Below are 19,401 nucleotides of genomic sequence, written 5' to 3'. Positions count from 1 at the left end.
TTGTTGAGCTACCTGTACGCTACCCAAAGCCATGAGACTGGGCCTATATAGGAATTACATTAAGAAGTAAAATGGTAAAAATAACAAGGTAATGGATGAAATGAAGGATGGACAGGCTCAAAAAACGGCGTTGGTAGAACCTATTGATGCCATTATAATTCTTTTTTTTATGTTATGCCTTTAGTTCTTTGGTTATTTCTTGCTCCCTTTCTGCATTTTGCATAACACTGTTTACCCCAAAAGGAAAGAGTACAATGGGTATTTACACACATGGAAGAGGCTAGGAGCTTACTTTTGCTATAGAACAATGTTTCTCAAACTTGGTAACCGTAAGATGTGTGGACTTCAACTCTCAGAATTCCCCAGCCAGCACGACTGGCTGGGGAATTCTGGGAGTTGAAGTCCACACATCTTAAAGTTGCCAAGTTTGAAACACTGCTATAGAAGGTCTGTCAGCTCTACTTCTTGTTAAAGATCAAAGTTTCTTGATTTTCATGCTAGTTACTGGAGGAAGAATCAATATATTATGATGAAAATTTGATTCAGTGGATTGAACTACCCCATGATCCTGAAAGCTGGTTGTATAACATACAAAGTTTTGCACTTTTTTTCTCTCACTTAAAAAGAGGAAGGACAGACAAAGTTCCTGTGGCTTTAAGAGCTGTGTCACAGGCAGAACATCAACAAGGAGAGCTTGCCTTCTTAGCAAGCACCACCAGGAGAAGACAACAGAACATTAGTCTCAGCACAGTTCTTAGAAAGCCAGGAGGAAAATATTCCTACTTATAGTTGCCACTTTCGGGGAGTTCGTGAGGTTTTCTTCCCTATTTCTGACACCTGCACGACCCAGCAACGTTTCAGAAGCAGCTCTCCTAAGAGACCCAGGCCAGGTCAGAGGCAACCAGTAGGAGTGGGAAGGGCCCGGGGCCAGTGGGCAGGGCTGGTCAGGAGGGCAGTGTTTTCTGACGCTCGTCGATCCAAGCTGAGCCGCCTTGAGGTGATGCTCAAGGAGAAGACTGAGCTCCGCCCCAGTTTGTTGGACTGGGAGAACTCTCCGGGTGAAGGAGCGAGCGATTGAGCGATCAAGCTCAGCCATGCTCTTCTGCTGGGGGAGCGGTTCCTACGGGCAGCTGGGCTTGGGCAAGAAACGGGCCTCCCAGCTGGTCCCTCTCCGTCGCGCTCCGCCAGTGGTTGGGGGCCAAGAGGTGGCCCGGGTGGCTTGCGGGGAGCGGCACACGCTCCTGCTTCTCGCCGACGGGAGCCTGGCTTCTTGCGGGGACAACACCCAGGGGCAGCTGGGGAACAGGCTCCCCGCGGGACAGCGGAGACGCTACGTGCCAGGTAGGAGCGGGCAAGGGGATTAGACCCAGCCCGGTCCTCTCCAGACGGGCTTCTTTTCGCGCACCGAGCGTCGTTTTCATCACACGTTGCCCGGGTTGACCCTTCGCGCACCGGTGTGGTTTGTTGAACCCACCGCCAACTCAACACCAAACCAGCTCGGTTTGGGCTTAGCTCGATGCCTCGGCGGGGCATCGGTTGACCGGCAGCGCATTTGCAGCCCCTCGGTCCTCCAGAAAGCCTCCTCCTGTTAAGTTTCGCTTTCGTTTTCCAGCGTGGATGAACGCGCATCAGTTTCCTCCGAAAAGGAATCGTTTCATGATCGCTTTCGGTTTCCTCTTGTGTGCTGCGGGGGTGCGGCTCCGGGCCAAGTTGGGGATTCCAAGCGTGGGGGGGAGAATCCTGCCAAACAGCACCCCGTCCGAAATACACACTAATTTACATGGACGAATGTGAAGGGCTATTGACTATCGCTCTTTTTTAAAAAAAGGAAATTTCTCATCGCAGTAAAGTAACCCTGACGCGCTGTCCACAAATTAAAGGGTTTATCTCCCGTTCCCTACTCTTAAATCTCCCTTTTAAACTCTGTTGTAATTCCAACCCCGTAAATGGATGGTATGGACAATCCGTCCAGTATTTTTTGTTAGGGATTTTCCCTGCAATTTTTTCATTTCTCCCTTTTGCCTTTGTTTTTGTCATGGTGTATCTCTGTAAGAAAAGAAAAGACTGGGAAAAGGGAGCAATTTTGTTTCTCTCCCCCCCCACCTCTCACCCCTGTTCTTAAACTAGCTATAAAAAGATCTGTCTATGGAAGCAGCCTTGTGTCCCACTTGATTTATAGAACCCTGAACCTAAATCATGCGTATCTCTACTTAGATAAGTGCTTCTGCACATGATGGATTCAAGGCACCCAGGTAGCATTTCTTTGGAGGGGGGAAATTATATAGGGCACATTTTGGACACATAGTTGTTCAGGTAGAAAGAAGTGTCTTCTACCTCTCATGTAGCTCACTGGGAGGAACTAGTTCTGGAGAGTTCATGTCAGGTGCATGATAGGTGCACAATGAATGGTTTGGGTTCCAAAATGTGACCTAAACCTGTCTCAATACATTGGGAACAAACCTCAAGCATGTGCTCTTCTTTCAGATTCTCCTGCTTGTATACATGAGAAAGAGATTAAAAGCTGCTGTATTAGCAATTCCTGAGCATCAAAAACTTAGAAGAAACATAATTTGCTTCAACTGGATAGTTGAAATAATGACATCATAATAATACTTCTCCCTCTCTAGTTTGAGAACTCATATAAAGGAAAGAATATACTAGATGTCTATATATCTCCCTGCCTACCAACCTAAAAAGCTACAGGGCTGCTATAGCTCTTAAAGCTAAGGGCACTGTATGGAATAGAAGGGCCTATGAGTTTGTTTCATGGCAGAGGCGTTTGAACCACACAAAATCTAAATTAGCTGTACAGTAATGGCTATATGGGCCTGGGGAGCCCCCATAAGGATGGAAGTGGTAGTACACTGCCTTCTGGTAGTCAAGTGAGCAGGAATAATCACAAGAATATACAGTACAGTATAATAAAATAAAGGAAAATCAGGTGTGGATGTCATGAAGAACTAGGAAAAATAACTCTTAGTCACATTGCTGGATTGTTGCATTGTCTCCACTAAGAACTGCCTGCTCAGGGTTGTCCCTCTCCCTTCCCCCACCAAAAAAATAGCATGAGAACTAGAAACTGTCTTTGGGGTTTTCCTTTCTCTAGAGTTAAAGCACTATTAAAGCACTGTCTACCCTTTCTTGAGTTAGCCCAAAACAATACTGGTGTTACATTTGCTGTCTTCAGAGCCAGTCCCCAGCTGCCTCTATTGTGCCTGTTCCACCTCACTGCCAGATGGCATTCTCCTGGTTTGCATGCATTATAGGCAAGGTAACAGTTTCCTCCCCTGGCTTTGCTTTTGTTCCCTTTCAGCCAGTCCCCAACAGGCAGGGGAAACTACTACTCCACTACTCAACTCAACTACTACATCCACTACTCAATGGCAATGGAGCGGGTATGATTTTAAGACTGTCTGGTTTACAGAGGCTGGTTAGTCTGCCTCCTTCTGGGAATTTCCCAAGTGAAAAAAATGTGGAAAAATGGGAAGACCCCCAAAGAGGAAAAAAAACAGACCCTGCTCTGCTTGGATCACCCGTCTATAAAGTGGGAAAATTAAACTGGCAACTGCTGGGCAACCTCATCTCTTCAGCAAGGGAGAAGAGCAATGGGAATGGACACATATGTTGATACTGGCAAGTCAGCATTGGCACCTTCAGCATTTCTTTTCTGCCATGTCCCCTCATCTCATTCCCAGCCTGTGTGTGAGCCAGGTTCAACTCATCCTTAGCTGTATCAATATTAAAGTCATGTTTTCTCCCTTTTCCGAGGCTGTTCAAGAGCAGGCTCAAGGGGTATAACATCTGTTGGGTTGGGTCACCCATTACCTTGGAGAGAAGCCAGGGGAGTGCAGAGATTTGGAACAGAATCCCTAGAGCAATGTTTCTCAACCATGGGAACTTTAAGATGAGTGGACTTCAACTCCCAGAATTCTGGGAATTGAAGTCCACACATCTTAAAGTTGCTAAGGTTGAGAAACACTGCCCTAGAAGCAGGGTAAGGATCAGCATTTGGGACAGGATCTTTCATTGGTACTAGATCCTTCTAATAACCATGCAAATGAGTGTCCTTCTTTCTCCTTCATCCTTGAAAGAACAAATCCATGCCCTGGAAGCCCAGACTATCATCTACATAAGCTGTGGAAAGGAACATTCATTGGCCGTCTGCAACCAAGGGAGGGTATTTTCATGGGGAGCTGGTGGTTTTGGACAGCTTGGCACTGGAAAACTAGAAGATGTTTTCGTTCCAAAGTAAGTAACTGATTCATATACTGTAGTTGTCAAGTTAACCTTGCCTAGGCCATAGGAGTCCTGGGCTTCAGTCGGGAAAATGCAGGTTTGAATCTTCACTTAACTGGGCACTTGGAACACTCACTTTCTTCTAGCTGTGATCTCTGCTACATTTCTCAGTTGGAATAAATATGTAGCTTTACAAGCCCAAGTGGGAGAAGTTAGGGAACAAATTTGTGACCTTCTGCATGTTCCTTTTCATAGAGGTGGGGTGTTTCCTTTCTTGCTGGGTAAGAAAGTTTGGAAAAGCTGTTGCGACAGGAGCAAGTGGTGCTTGGTTCACATCCCTCCTATAACTGGGGATGGGAGGTTTCCTGATGATCAAGTAGATGCTGCTTCCTTAGACAATTGAGGCAGGCTCTCCAAAATAGCACTTGGTTTGAGTTTTATGAAATCATTAAAGGCTCTTTTGGAATGATGGAGGTTATAACTAGTGACTATGCATGTAAAAAGCATTGTATGTGTTCAAACAATTGTTTATTTCTTCATTTCTCAAGGAGACCTTGAGAATGTCTTCATTAAAGGAGACCTTGAGAATGTCTTCATTAAAATTCCTTAGCTATTAAATTTAGCAAAAGAATTTTAACATAGAAAGTTCTTTTTTTATTGTCTTTGTGGCTTTCTTGGATGATTTTTCTCTTTTTCTTGAAAACATTATTTGTGCTTTTTCATAGGTGCTGTAGCTGTCCCTTTCTTGTTTTTGGACTTAAAAAAAGCTTCCCAGAGGAATAGTCATGTTAGCCTATTATAAATAAATAAATTGTAGCTTTTTAAAGGGTTACAAATTTATTCTTGCATAAGCTTTCATGGCTCACAATTTACTTCATCATTCTCCTTCCATCTTATTATTTGTTCTTTTTTTAAAAAGCAGTGTTACTGTAGATTAGCTTTCCCTAATCTGGTCCCTTGAAATATTTTGGTTTGTAACTCCCATTAAACCCTGCTGGGGATGATGGCAGTTACAGTCCATCTAACCAAAGGGCATCGATGTGGCAGAAATCACCTTAGAATAGAAGCTAAAGAAAGAAATTATTTAATGGATTACTCAAAGTTTTGCGAAACATTCAGTTCCAATATTTTTCTCTAATTAGCATATGTGTCTAGTGTAATTAAGATTTGAAATCATTACTATTGATTAAAATACAATTTGGTAGATAATTTTGGTAATGCTTATCCTATTATTTGATTAATTGATTGACAAAGCCATTTTTTAAAAAAATTGGTAATACCCAATTTTCCTTTTAAATAGATAAAGCTGCAATGCCAAGAATCTTTACATGATGGTGTGGTTCTGTTTCTGGAATGCTAATTAATTATTTCTCTTCTTGTTTGGTAAATTCTATAGGAAAATAAATTCTTTATCTATGTACACTGTTATACAAGTTGCTTGTGGACACTATCACTCCATAGCACTAACCAAAGGTAAGAACTGATTTTACTTGTTTTGCCACACTTTTGCTTTTTTCTGTGCTTAATTTTTTTTTGGGGGGGAGGGCTCATTGTGGTGCTAATATCATTGTTCTGGGTGTCTACACAGTTGCTCCTTCTTATTTAAGATATTCCTAGGCAGAGAGTAGATTCCTTAAAGATTAAGTTACTACAAATCTGGTTTTGATACAGAATTTAGAAGGCAAAGCTTGGTGTAAAAGAATGGGCAAGCATACAGATAATGCCCTTCTTATCCTCATCAAGGCAACCTATCCTCTACCAGTGATGTTAACCTGAAATATGCAGCCAAGGAGAATGCAGATATATACATGGGATGACACTTACCAGCCCGGTAGTTGTTGTATGTGAAAGCTTTCAAATTAGACTCTGAAATCTATTGCCCCGACAGTTCAGAGAAGATAATGTGACATGGAAAGAATCTCCACAAAACAGAAAGCTTGAAAGCTGTCCTTCTACTTAGAAGAAATGGCAATGCAAAGCCTGTAGGCATAAAAGTATTCACGATAACTCTCAATGGTTTTTATGATATTCCACCAACTGGTTAAAATGTTCCATGAGGTCTACAAGATTTCAGGAGAGAGCACATATGGTTTTGGGGTGTGATCACTGATAACTCATGAGATCTGGGAGACTTGTGAGATGTTTGTCATCTTAAAAGTTGGGGGGTTATCTGTGCCTTCCTGAAAAAGTTGCCAATTCATATTTTAATGAATGTAATGGTGTTTGGTTTTTTCCCCCCTTGTCTTTCTTCTTCTTCCAATGAAGATGGTCGAGTTTTTTCATGGGGACAGAACGTACATGGTCAGCTGGGCCTTGGTAAAGAATTTTCATCCCAAGCTAATCCATGTAACATTTCCTCTCTGGCTGGCATCCCCTTGGCTCAGGTGGCTGCTGGTGGGGCACACAGCTTTGTCTTGTCCCATTCTGGAATAGTCTATGGCTGGGGAAGGAACAATGCACATCAGCTGGGCTTGAGTCAGAAGACAGCAAAAGGTAAGCCTGTCTTCAAATTACTCAAGGAAATATCACTTGATAATCCACTTCGATAATCCATGCTGCTTGATTACTTCCTTTTATTGAAGAGAAAATGTTTGGGGAATATCAAGAATCCAATTGTCACGTACAATAAAAATGTAACAGTAAATCCTGTGATAAATTTCTTAATTTTGTTGTTTCAAAAAGAAGTTACATCAGGCTTGGCCCTGCAAAACATGATACATTCTGAATAAGTGAAAGTGGATTTCATTTATTTAAAGTAAAATACTTCCTCCATCTGGCTGGCAACTGCAAACATTATTAAAAGCAAGACTGGTCACACTAAGCCATAGTATGCTTGCTTTGGTTTAAATGTTATGAGACCCCAGCCGCTGTGGGTACAAACATGGTTTCTGTCTAAGTATGTTGTGCTAGTCCAGCCTGCTGTGGTTCATTCAATAAAACATAAAGAAACCCAGCTTGATGTATGACTCCAGATGAATAACCAGGACATCTGCACTGTCAACTCTGTGAAGGTTGCCAGAGGCTGGACCTTAGATTTCAGAGGTAGATACACTGCCTCCGTTTTATGGATCATGATCATAACCTCAGCCTATAAACAAAAGAATCCAAAGCTAAGGATTGCATTAAGGGGACGCGGTGGCGCAGCGGCTTAATGACGCTGAAAGTTGCCGGCCAGAAATGGTCGACGCTTCAGCGGTTCGAGTCCAGCCTTCGCGTTAAACAGGGTGAGCTCCTGTTTCCTCCCCAGTTCCTGTCAACCCAACAGTTCGAAAACTTACGTGAGTAGATAAATGGGGACTCTCACTCCGGTGGGAGGAAAAATGCTGGCGGTGCCTTGCAAAAAGGAGTTGGGAGCAGTTGCCGGTAAGCGTGAAAAACCGTGCGCGCCCAAAAAGGGCGCGAAGCAACGGAAACCCCGCCTCCTGCGCTTGCCAGCTGGGCTCTGCCCTAGGAAGGAGGCTCTGGCAAACCACTTCCGAAAACAGTTGCCTTGAAAACTGCAAGGACTCATCCAAGCAGTCACTGCAGGGTCAGCAATGACTGAGCGCAGACAAAAAAAAAAGGATTGCATCTATATAGATGAACAGGTTCCCCTCCTAGAGCTTTACCTTAGAGCCAGGAAAGGCAGATACCATGTAGTTTTGCATCTAGGTAGGACTGGTCCCTCCAAGCTGGGCAAAAAAATTAAATCAACACAGTTTTTCAGTCTAACGTAATAAAGTATTGGTAGACTGACTGAAAAATCAGGTTTAAAATAAAACCTAGACTCAGATTTATAAACAAATTGGAGACCTTAACCTTTGGTGAATTTACAGAGGGATTAGGGGATTTGGAGGGAGGGGGTGGGAGTTAGGTTCTAAGGATAGACTTGTAAGCCAGTCAATTGATACTTTAGATGACCTGATCGGATTCTCTTAGGTGATTGCTATAGATCCTGTTTGACATAGGACTTGGTCCTAAGAAAGTCAGGCTGACTCTGGTTGGTCCCTTAAGTCTATATTTTTTTGTTTAGAAAGAATTATATGGCACAGGATAGCAGAGGACTAGATCTATCATACCCAGTCTTTAAAATAATATAGTTAATAAATATATAACTGACATAATTATTAAAAGTTTGGATGATAGGATGCAAGGTGCCCATTCAAATTAGAATGTGGACTCTAAAAACGAGTAGTAATGGCTTGAATGTGTGTTCCTTGTTAGAAAGTGTGCATTCAGCCCATTCAGCAGCTTTAAAATGCTACCTGTAGCATAGTGTAGACAAGCTCCTGTTCTCAAGCCAAGTTCTTCCTCCCTCACTTCAAAGACAGGGACAATTCTAAGGTTTACATTTTGTAAACTTCTAAAGTGGCCTTCCACAATTTGCTGCGATTATTTTAATCCAAAATCTGTTAATGGTTTCAGTCACAGTAGCTTAATAAATAATGGTATATTATAATCGACTTTGGGATGGAATATTAATATGAAATGTTACAATATTCTGGTGTGCTTTTTTCAACAGAACAGGTCTTCAAACCCTACTCAATAGGTGCCCTGAGGAACCTTGAAGTGACTTATGTTAGCTGTGGAGATGAACATACTGCTGTTCTCACCAAGGTATTCTCTCTTTAATTGAAGTTGCCATATTGCTAGCAGCAGTTTATTAAGTGGATATTGGGAATTGTTTTGCAGAACATTCAGGAAGCTTTGCATACTAAATCTAAGAAATGATGGAACTGTCATGGCCCCTATGGCCTAAAAATGTAAGAAAACCTCAGTCAGATTAGGCCAGAAGCTTACCTGATCCAGCATTCTGTTCCCACTGTGGCCAACAAGAGGTGCACTAATATTGTCCTGCTTATGGCCTTCAGTAATGGTAATATAGCCATAAACGTCATAACTAGCAACTCTTGATGCCAATTACTTGGTGACAACTGTTCCATTTCAAGTGATATAATAATATAATAAGCTTTTTTGAATAGCATATGGCAGGAGGTTTCGCAAGGCCATATGGCTTTGGCAGCCAAATGTAATATGGAGACAGTGACTTACTTTACATATGCCAAGCCATGTTTTCTTAAATCATGGCTTACTGAATACAACACAGTTGGTTCATACAAAATGCTAAGCCATAAAGTGTAATTTGCAAATCACAATGGCTGGTTACACACAACTTGCTAAGCAAGCCAAAAAAACCAAATTACATTATGGGTGTGCAGAACCTATGAACTTAGAGCTACTTAACAATCAGAAGTATTTTCAGACACTTCTCCATAAGGACTTTATTTTAAATGGGTCATTCTGGTAGATAGGATTTGAATCGGCATTCTTTTCTAATTTGCTCATAGGTTATTTTTTTTCTCATTGGCTAGAAGCAGTTTAGCTTTTTTAAAAAGCTTTGATATTGCTCTTCTCCTTCCTCCCCATCCATACCATATTTTCTAATGTTGATGCTGGATCCAAGCTATGAGCTTACAGGCTCTAAGTGTGTGGAAGCAGAGAAAAGGGGTTGGGAATTATCTTGGTTGATTTCTTTATCTTGTTGCAAATGACAATGCTTCAGAATGATGGCTGCAGTTGGGGTCAGGCACATTTGCATGCAAACACAACCTTGGTGTCTCTAAGACATCATGTTGTAGCAGGAATGTATAATAAACTAATATATCTCGCTAGGGGAAAAAAAACTGATAGAAGTAGTTGGCATTAGCATTGATAATGGTGCTTGGTTTGTTAAAACCCTTAATAGAGTGGCAGTGTTTTCACATTTGGAGATGACAGTGCTGGACAATTAGGACGCAACTCTTCAACTCCAAAGACTGGTCCTCAGAAAGTTGATGAGATTGATGGTCCAGTTTCCCATGTGTCATGTGGAAGGTGTGTACCATCCCTTTCCTTCCATGTCTATGTGAGTGAGTGTGCATGTGTTTGCAAGGGAAATTTATATGGCTTATGTAAAAAAAAAAAAAGTTTGTTTAAGAACTAATTTAGTTGTAACCTTTATTCCATTGGGCACTTCTAATATTTTGGAGGCTGCTGGTTTATCAGGAACTTTAGTTGATGAGAAGACTATACATCTGAGAAATATTTAGTGAACTTTTATTAATCTGGTTAGTCTAAACCATAACACTCTAAAACAGAAACAGAGTATCAATGAAGGTTTAGGCAGCCGTTCAGCTATTATTACTCTTGGTCAGGAACAGCAATTATTGCTGAATAAAAATTCACTCTTCTGTGGAATATTGAATGAACAGTATGTGAAACTGCTATGCTATTTTGTTCTTTATAAGAACAAAGTCCTGCCAGATCAGATCAGGGCCCATCCAGCATTTTGTTTCTCAATGGCCAAAAAGAAAGAAGGAGAGAGATGTCATAAAAAAGAAACATCTGAGCGAACAGAACTTCATCAGGGGTTTCAGAAGGAAGATGAGAACAGAGCAATCAGCAAAGCTGCTTTTTCTGAGGAATGGTGCTCTCACCTGTGGTTGCAAGAGGTGTAGCCTCAGAACTCCTAATTGCCCATTGTGGGGGATTGAGTGATTGTTTTCTGCTGGAAAAACTGGAAGAGAGGTATAAGGGCATCCACATTCTAGGAAGCAAGCTCACTGAAAGGAAAAAAACAGGCTTTTGCCACTGAAGTTTAAAAGGCAGTTTGTATAAAGTTTTCCTGCATGTGAACTCTGTGTACCCTGTTAGCCTGAAAATCTGAGAAAGGAACCAGAGGAAATAAAAATTCTCTGGTGATACCTGAAGAAAGAGAAATAAGATGAATGAATAGGGCTCTGCAGTTGGGACCTGCAGTGCTTAAAGTCTGTTTATAGTCCTTCCTCAAAACAACGTGGCATATATTTTCAGCAAAAGTAGACTTGTAACAATGCTTAAAGAAAACATCAGAGGATTATAGCAAAAATGGTCAGCCGAGAAGAGAGGGGAAGATTTAGCAGCTCTAACAAAGCAGTCACTCCCACCAGCTTTCAGAAGAAGTTCTTCATGACAAAGAAAATCAAACAAGTAAGCCCAACCATGACAATCTGAACCCAAAAATGTTGGAAATATTTTGCATCGCTGAACTCAGGAAAAAATGAAAGAAAGAGAGACACCATAAAAGAGAATGATGGATGCCTGAAGGGCAGAGGGATGGAGCTGAATTCTACGGAAAGACAAAGAAGAATAATGATAGTTGGTGATTCTACGCTGCAGTACTAAAATAAATGTGTGCTCACCAGATTTGTGAAGAACACCCTAAGTATCTTCAAAGCAATATGCTAATTACTAGATTTCAACAAGAATTTATCAAGAACAAGCGTTAGTTAAATGAATAATAAACAAAAATTGAATAAAAGGAATGGTTCCTTATGAAAACAGAATAAGCTATCAGGTGCCACAGGATACAGTCTAAGGCCTACAGTTTTATTAATGACATGAATAACATGATGGAGGAAATGCTTATTAACTTTGCTGTTGATATAAAATTGGGCAATAGATAATATCCCAGAAGACAGAAATAAAATTCAGAGTAATTCCAATAGACTAGAGAAGTGGGCTAAAAATAACAATTAAATTTAACAGAGGCAAAGGCAAAAATCTTCAATGTGAAAAGAGAAATCAAATACACAGGCACAAGATACAGTTAGGTGATTTGGTAATAGTACTTATGAAAAAGATATTGGAATAGCAGCTGAACACAAACTGAATAGGGGTGAGTAATGTGATGTGGTTACAAAAAAGAAAAGTGCAATTTTAGGTTGCATCAATAGAAGTATATATTCCAGATCACAGGAAGTAATCATTCTTCTTTAGTGTTCACTGATCATAGCCCACCTTGAATATTGTGTCCAGGTTTGGACACCGTACGTCAAGAAAGGTCCCAACTGGAATAAGTTCAGATAAGGAGAGTAAGAATGGTTAGAGGACTAGAAATGAAATCCTCTGAAGAGAGGTGAAAGGTGTTGGGCCCATCTGGTCTTGAGAAGGGAAGACTTGATAAGGGCCAAAAATACCTAAAAATACCTAAAAGGATGTTGCATGGAAGACAGTCTATCGTTCTAGCATGCAGGACACAGAATAATGGATTTAACATAAAATAATTAGATTCCAATTGAACGTTATGGGTGTTTTGTAACAATAGCAGCAGTCTGACAATGGAACCAATTGCCCAGGAGCAGGAAACTCTGGGGGAGGGGTCAAAAAAGTCAAGATGGCAGCCTTTACTGTACAATCAAACCCCTGCGCTGAAGCACATAAAAAGGGGTGAGGCTTCACACACACAGTCACACTTATCATCTTGACTTTTTCAAACCCTTTTCTTATCCGCAAACAACCTTGCCTAGATTTCCCTTCTGAGGACCAATTGTTTATTTTCCTGCTCAGAGCAGGGGTTGTACTTAATACCTTAATGGCTTCTTCCAACTTTGATACAGTAATTCTGGCGTCTGAAACTGTAAAATCCATTTGATTTGGATCCATCTTCAGTTTGGATAGAACAAACAGCCTCCTTGAGCAGTGAAAATAGAATGAGAACAAAACAATCACATATATGTTGAAAAAGACAGATGTAGCTTAAACACAGACTTCCTGAAGGGCTGTATTGGCTGTATTGGGGTCTAGCAGAATTAAGTCCAAAGCAAATAGAGGGCATCTTTTGCAGCAAGCTGTATAAAAGGATGGATTAGATTAAATTAATTTGTAATTGGACGGAGTGTGTAGAGTTATATCTTCAAGTGGTATAAAGGTCCCTCTCTGAAGTGTAATATTCCACTCGACAGATATGACATTCTAACAAAGGAATAACATTATTTATCAAAAGTTTTGGTTTGGGTTGTCTTAACAGTAACAGACAAAAAACAAAATTGGAGTTTTATAGTCTATGGCAGTGTTTTTCAACACTATGGCTGGCTGGGGAATTCTGGGAGTGGAAGTCCACACATCTGGAAGTGGCCAAGGTTGAAAAACACTGGTCTTTGGGGTGAATGCAGAGTAGTTCATATGGGAAGTTGACAGTATCTTGGTTTTTCTGCAGCTATCACACTCTCTGTGTCTCTGCTTCTGGGCAACTCTGGTCTTTTGGACGTGGACCTCTGCAGCACAGGGAAAGTCCAGGATTGGACAGCAGACAGGAGGAGAGAAAGTGTATTGACCTCAGTGCTCTTCTGGAGCGTAATGGTACCTCTTTGTAAACACAAATCCAGAATGCAAAATAGTGTTAATACCATAACACAGGGAGCAACACCCAGCCAAACCCACACACACATTTAAGACATAAAATTGCTTTGAAAGAATCAAACAGATGGTTAATTTTTCCTCTGAAAAAGCGATACCTACAAGTCAGATTTGATTTGAGTATATTCTGTTCAGTGTTCGATTAGCTTATATTTTCTGACGTTCTATTGGGTTAAATCTTTCTAGATTTTTATTGTGCCTTTACTCTAGAAGCCTAGGGTGATATACATAAGACTCCATTTTTTTTCTCAGTAACATAACCCCCAAAACTCTGTGAGGTGGTTTGGGTTGAAACTTAGTGGCCAGACGTAAGTCACCCAGTGTGCTTCCATGGCTGAAAGTGGACTCAGAATTCATTGTCCTTTGTCCTAAATCAAGACCGTAATTGCTATATTATCATGGCTCTGAGTTACTGCTCCAAATGACTGTTCTGTTAGTTTTTTTAAAATGTAGGAATTAGAAGGCTGTTTTTTTCTGATTTTTGAGGAAGCAAATGTCATCATTGTTTGGGTTTGATTAGCTGGCAACTTCTGAATTTCCAAACAGGATATTCTGCCATCTCCAGCTGACAAGAACTGGGAAGAGTGCAGATGAATATGCATTTATCCTGGTGGTGGAAAAGGATGCAGTAGTTTTAGGAGTCTCACCATTTTAATCAGTTGGCAAAGGGTAGATATAGAGAATTGTATAGATATATAATTCCTTGACCAACAAAAGCAAAATAAAGGTTTTTTAAAAAATACAGTAATTATGAAATTGTAATCTCTTAATTTGCACAACATTCTGGTTGCAAAATTAAACTTAATGCATGATTGGGATGAGTACAGAATTCTCTTTCTGATTGTCATGCAAAGAAAATGTATCTCTGTTAATGGAGAAAAAGAGAGTTGCTGCATGTTATGTTAGAAAAGTTAATGAAGAAAAAAGATTTTGAGAGATAAAGAAATAGTAAGTTGTAGGTAGATTCCTTTTGGAAATTTCAGAAGCATCCCTACAATGATACACTGTAAATCCCAAGAGAAAGGAAGAAAAAGAAACTAGACAAATTTTGTACTTAATGTGATAATGATTCATTTATGTTCATATCATTGCAGTATTGTTGGGAGCCCAAGTTTTTGCTGGAACATATGTCAACTTTGTCAATATATTTCAGGTACTTTGCTTATTTCTTTTGTAAACTGTCTTGACGTCAGGAGTTATCCCAAGAGAAGATAAAACCAAAAGAGCTTATTAATTAGAATACTATTTAGATCTCTCTCCTGCAATCTGACGCACTTCATTTCTCATAATTCCTGGCTGAGAATTAAAGTCCAAAGTGCCTGGAACCACCAGGGGATATCTCTCCACCTTTACTAAAATGGCCATTTGAAATGTTAAGAATGTAAACCATAAGTAATTTCCTCACTAGCGCAGTACAGTGTCTTTATCAAACCATCAATATGCTAAATTAATAGTAATGAGGACAGGTTTTGCATCACTTCAGTTAGGAGATGCTATAAAGACACTATATGTGACTAATAGGGAAAGAACTAGTCCAAAAATCTGAACTTTGATCCCATCTTGGACCCAAATTTAGATACTTAATGAAAGCTCTCAGTATTTCTTTCCTGTGCCCTCTAAAATAGTGGAAGAATAATGGTTGGGTGAACAAATCAACTTAAGTCTGTTTAAGCATAATTTATTGAATAGATCACTGTTTGGGATCACCCAGCATGCTGCGTCATTAACTATATAATACAGTCCACATGGACTGAATTCACACAATATGCAAAGACGAGCCAAACAATCCATATTAGAACTAAATATGATATCTGGAGGCCCCATGTCCTAATGTATCCTCCAAAGCCTTGGGTACAGCCTGCAGAGAACCACCAATTACCCAATTAAAATATTTAATGACTTAGAAGAAGATGGAAAATTTGAACTATGTGACTGGAAAGTAATCCCATTAATATTAGTAATTCTAATTTTAAACATACAGAATTGTCAGTGGTTTCTTGAACCACCCTCTGCCCTTGGTGAATCATTCAAGAGCCTTGGCCCAGAGAAAGCTGCATGCTATGGGCTTAGCACAATATGTGAACCCACTCAATATCAAAGAACTTTCTGCATCTGTGCATATTTTGGGAATGCAGCTAACCGAATAAGTACCAACTTGCCTAAATGGAATGTGTTTTTCCACTGCCCACAAAAGTTAACTTCTTTCTGGATAGACATTTGGATGATTCAGCAAAACACAATGATATTTTCAAACATTACACAGATGTTAGTTTCCCCAAAGTTGCATCCCCACTTCCTACAGGAACATTAATAGAATTGACCAGGGATCTCCACCTTCTCAAAGGTTTATATTATGAAGCATCGGTGTGTGAGATAGTAACAAGACTTTTTCACTTGGGTTTTTCTTTGTTAAGGCTTCTGCATGTAGAAACACAGCTGCCTCTTTGGAAGTCTTGCCTAGGATCAGCCAACTGGACAGAGGACTGATTGAGAAATGGAAGTCAGCAGAAGTAGGAAGTAAAACACAGAAGAATGCTAAAAGGTTGCTACTTGCATTGCCTTATTTCTGATGGGAGAATTGTATTTCTGTAAGCACCTGCCAGTCCTTCTTGGTAGTCCAAGCAAGAGGCACACCCAAGAGTACTAGCAGTATCTTTATTGTAAGGTTACATTAGCAGAATCTCTCCCCCTTGCCTTTAGAGTCCAAAAAACTAGGGAGGGTCCCTTCTGAGATGTTTGCCATTCCCTCATTCCTTCTGCAGGCATAGCACCCTGTTATCTAACTGTTGTCTAGGCTGTAGCTCTTCCTTCCGTCTCCCAGGGTCATTCCCACATACCATTACAGCACCCCTGAACCATTAAGGGAACAAAAGGCGTATAAATAGTCTAAAATATTACGTTCCATCCTGTTCTTATCTTTGAATTTGGAAACTGCTCTCCAGCAGATATATGGGTCACCTTTCTGGTCCTGTTAGAATTGGAGAAAGTTCTGTCTGTTCAGATCAGATAGCTGATCACTGGATGGTGTGGCCAAGTTTATGGAGCTTGAGCAAATGTTAATGAGAGGAACTAAGGTGTTATGCACTGTGCAAGTTTCCCATACAAAGACTAATGCTATTTTTGAATGCACATTTTGTACATTCAGTTTTTTCAATTGGGGACATGGTGGCGTAGCAGCTGAATGACACTGGAGTTTGCCAGCCAGAAATGGTCGACACTCCAGCGGTTCAAGTTCAGCTCTGCATGACAGAGTGAGCTCCTGTCATTTCATCCCTAGCTCCTGCCCGCCCAGCAGTTCAAAAGCATACCATCTGCGAGTAGATAAATAGGTAGTCCCATTTTGGTGGGAGGAAATGCTGGTGGCGTTCTGTGCAGGGAGCAGGAACCGGTGCTGGACCTGCCTAGACACGATTGGTGGAGGATCGGTGGAGGAAGGAAGCCCGGATGAGCTGACTTCCCTGTGACCGGTGCTGGCCAGTAAAGAAACTAGTGATTGTTTAAATAAATAAATAATGTTGTACGCTGCCCAGAGCTTGTGAGAGATGGGCAGCTATATAAATGTGATGTATAAATAAATTTTAAAAATGTACATCAAAAGTCTTTATATTACAGGGAACTTGTAACTTTCCAGATGTTGTTGAATCTTAGTTTCTAGCATTTCTCACAATTGGCCATATCAAGAGCTGTTTGAAATTGTAGTTCAGCAATATCTGGAAGGCAGTGTTTTTCTACACTCGCTGCATACAGTTTTTCTTCCTGTCAATGGTGGTATTTCATTCAGTGCCAAGTATGACATAATTTACTATTTCTGACCTAATAGTAAACCTTAAAGTTTATTATTCAAAAGGAAGAAAAGAAGCATAGGATGTGAGATTTGTACATTGATGTATGTGAAAAGTAAACTTTGTCAAAATTTACATGGATGTTGATGAACTATTGTTTATATTCTTTGATTCACACTTTATTCAGATTATAAACTAAAGTGATTTAAGTCACATCGGACAGAGTGGGAGTTATTTCCAAGCAAGCATAATATTGGAGTGGTCACTGTATATTCCATTTCTATTATCTCTGGCATTAATTTTGAAAATTATGGTTACATCTGTAAATTTTTTTAGACTGTATGAATCAAGAAAAAATTTGACTAGTCCAGCATGCATAAAGCTGGGCTGGTATGCTATTGTTTTATTAATTGTTTTTTTTTTAAATTTTTGGTAGGGAGATAGAAGCAATCTTTTCCTCACCTCCTTGTTTAACAGCAAGCTTTTTAAAACCAAGGTGAGTAGCGTGCATTTGGGAGAGTATTCCAGGTCTTTATTCACTAGCATCACCCAAGGGAATTTAACATCTGAATGGATTGTTTGTTTGTTGCATTTATCTGCCACCTTTCTTCTATCTGCTCAGAATGATGTGTCCAGTCCAATTATATTCTCCCAGCCATTCTGCAAGGTCAGCTGGGTTGCAGAGTAGTTAGTAGCCCATTTATCCAGCTATCTTTGTAACTGAAATAAGACTTGAATGTCTTCAAAATTCTTCAAATCATTATGCCTTACAAGATGTCCCACTACCTTTAAAGATGAAAGCCCTGGGCTCATGAGATTATTAAGGGATTTCCACATTACCGCTGCTTCCATACCCACAATCCTGCCAGATAGTTGCCGGTGGTTGTCCTCAGACTTGTTCATCTCAAAATATCGAAAACAAGGAGCAAAAATCACTGCCATGCCATGGGCTATTCTGAGTCTTGCAATAACAAACATCCCGTCATCTCCAAACTACATAGAACGAGATAAAATAAATTGTTTGTCCTTCCTGCCCATGTCCTTATTTCAGCTTTTCTCTGGTTTTATGCTGTAAGTAAGTAAATAAAACCACAGTGGTTTCTTTGAAGGACAGCTGCAAATCCTGTTAAGTCAACTTTCTCTTTGAAAGATCTGAAGCCCAAGAGCTGGGAAGTGTAGTGCAGCATGTACAAGTAATCACTGTCTAAATTGACTTCATGCTATCACCAGTGATACAAACCAGTGATACAAACCAGTGATACTTTTTCCTCCTAGATCTGGTGTGTCGATGGACTGTTATATCCCAGTGGATATGCAAGAAGCAAGAGAAGTTTTGAAGGAACTTACTGTGAGAGATTGGATTGCTAGTCAGGCAAGGAAAAAATATTTTTCTTTAGGTATATGTGTTAGAAATAATTGGATGGTCTGTTGATTGTTCTGTGATCAGATGAGAGAACCTGTAGATGGACTTGCATATATTCCTTGTGTCCTGAGTGGCACTTCCAGAGGTGTGAAGGTTGTCCTAGCAGTTGGTATAGGATAAAAAACCCAGAATTCTAATCTAGAACATAGGAAGGGCACCAGGCTTCCCAGCTTTAGCTGCTTTGAGATTTCCATTGTCTCCTATTGGAATGCAACTTTTGTAAGAACTTGCTGCAGATCTCCCCATGGAATGAATGAATGAATGAATGAATGAATGAATGAATGAATGAATGAATTTATTTATTTATTTATTTATTGAATTTATATATGCCACCCATCTCATTGTACAAATGATTCTACGTGGCATTACAAGTAAAAAAACTATAAAATCTTAGAAAAAAGTATACAGGTTAAAAACTACAAAAAGTTAAAATTAAACTAAAAAGTTAAAGCTACAGTGCAAACTAAAAAGGCGGAGGGAGCATCCTCAGGCTACCAACCGCCCCCAGTGCTGCGAACCCCTGTTGGGTCCCCATGCAAGTTGGCAGAGCCAGGTCTTAACGCCCTTTCAGAAGGCCAGCAGAGTGGGGGTCAATCTCACCTCAGCGGGCAAGTTGTTCCAGAGAGCAGGAGCCACGGCAGAAAAGGCTCTCCTCCTGGACCCCGCCAGATGAAACTCTCTAGGCAGTAAGATCCGTAACATACCCTTCCTGCCAGACCAGATGGGACAGGCCAATGTAATGGGAGTGAGACAGTTCCTCAGGTA

The 19,401-nt window shown here is 40.4% G+C and overlaps 1 protein-coding gene across 2 annotated transcripts in view; it reads left to right on the top strand.

Moving 5' to 3' along the window:
* Nucleotides 1-731: 731 nt before the first annotated feature.
* The window catches only part of LOC103050825 (putative E3 ubiquitin-protein ligase HERC6), a 31,196-nt gene continuing 12,526 nt past the window's right edge, over nucleotides 732-19,401 (top strand). Inside the window, exons 1-11 of one of the 2 annotated variants that reach the window (XR_015794622.1) lie at nucleotides 732-1,341; nucleotides 4,092-4,248; nucleotides 5,633-5,709; nucleotides 6,502-6,729; nucleotides 8,738-8,832; nucleotides 9,962-10,089; nucleotides 13,232-13,374; nucleotides 14,526-14,584; nucleotides 15,846-15,973; nucleotides 17,650-17,709; nucleotides 18,489-18,585. Coding sequence is in view for 1 of the 2 variants with exons in the window: in XM_015890060.3 (XP_015745546.2) it covers nucleotides 1,095-1,341; nucleotides 4,092-4,248; nucleotides 5,633-5,709; nucleotides 6,502-6,729; nucleotides 8,738-8,832; nucleotides 9,962-10,089; nucleotides 13,232-13,374; nucleotides 14,526-14,584; nucleotides 15,846-15,973; nucleotides 17,650-17,709; nucleotides 18,489-18,585 (1,419 nt within the window). In the remaining variant the exon portion in view is untranslated. The remainder of the gene's footprint in view (nucleotides 1,342-4,091; nucleotides 4,249-5,632; nucleotides 5,710-6,501; nucleotides 6,730-8,737; nucleotides 8,833-9,961; nucleotides 10,090-13,231; nucleotides 13,375-14,525; nucleotides 14,585-15,845; nucleotides 15,974-17,649; nucleotides 17,710-18,488; nucleotides 18,586-19,401) is intronic. The other variant, XM_015890060.3, reaches the window with a different exon arrangement.

This window comes from Python bivittatus, unplaced genomic scaffold, assembly GCF_059951505.1.
Source record: "Python bivittatus isolate LINGU-HERP-01145 unplaced genomic scaffold, Pbiv_v1 ctg000070_np1212, whole genome shotgun sequence".
Lineage (NCBI taxonomy): Eukaryota > Metazoa > Chordata > Lepidosauria > Squamata > Pythonidae > Python > Python bivittatus.
The sequence above is the reverse complement of the archived record's forward strand: the minus strand, read 5'-3'. Positions and strand labels throughout refer to the sequence as shown.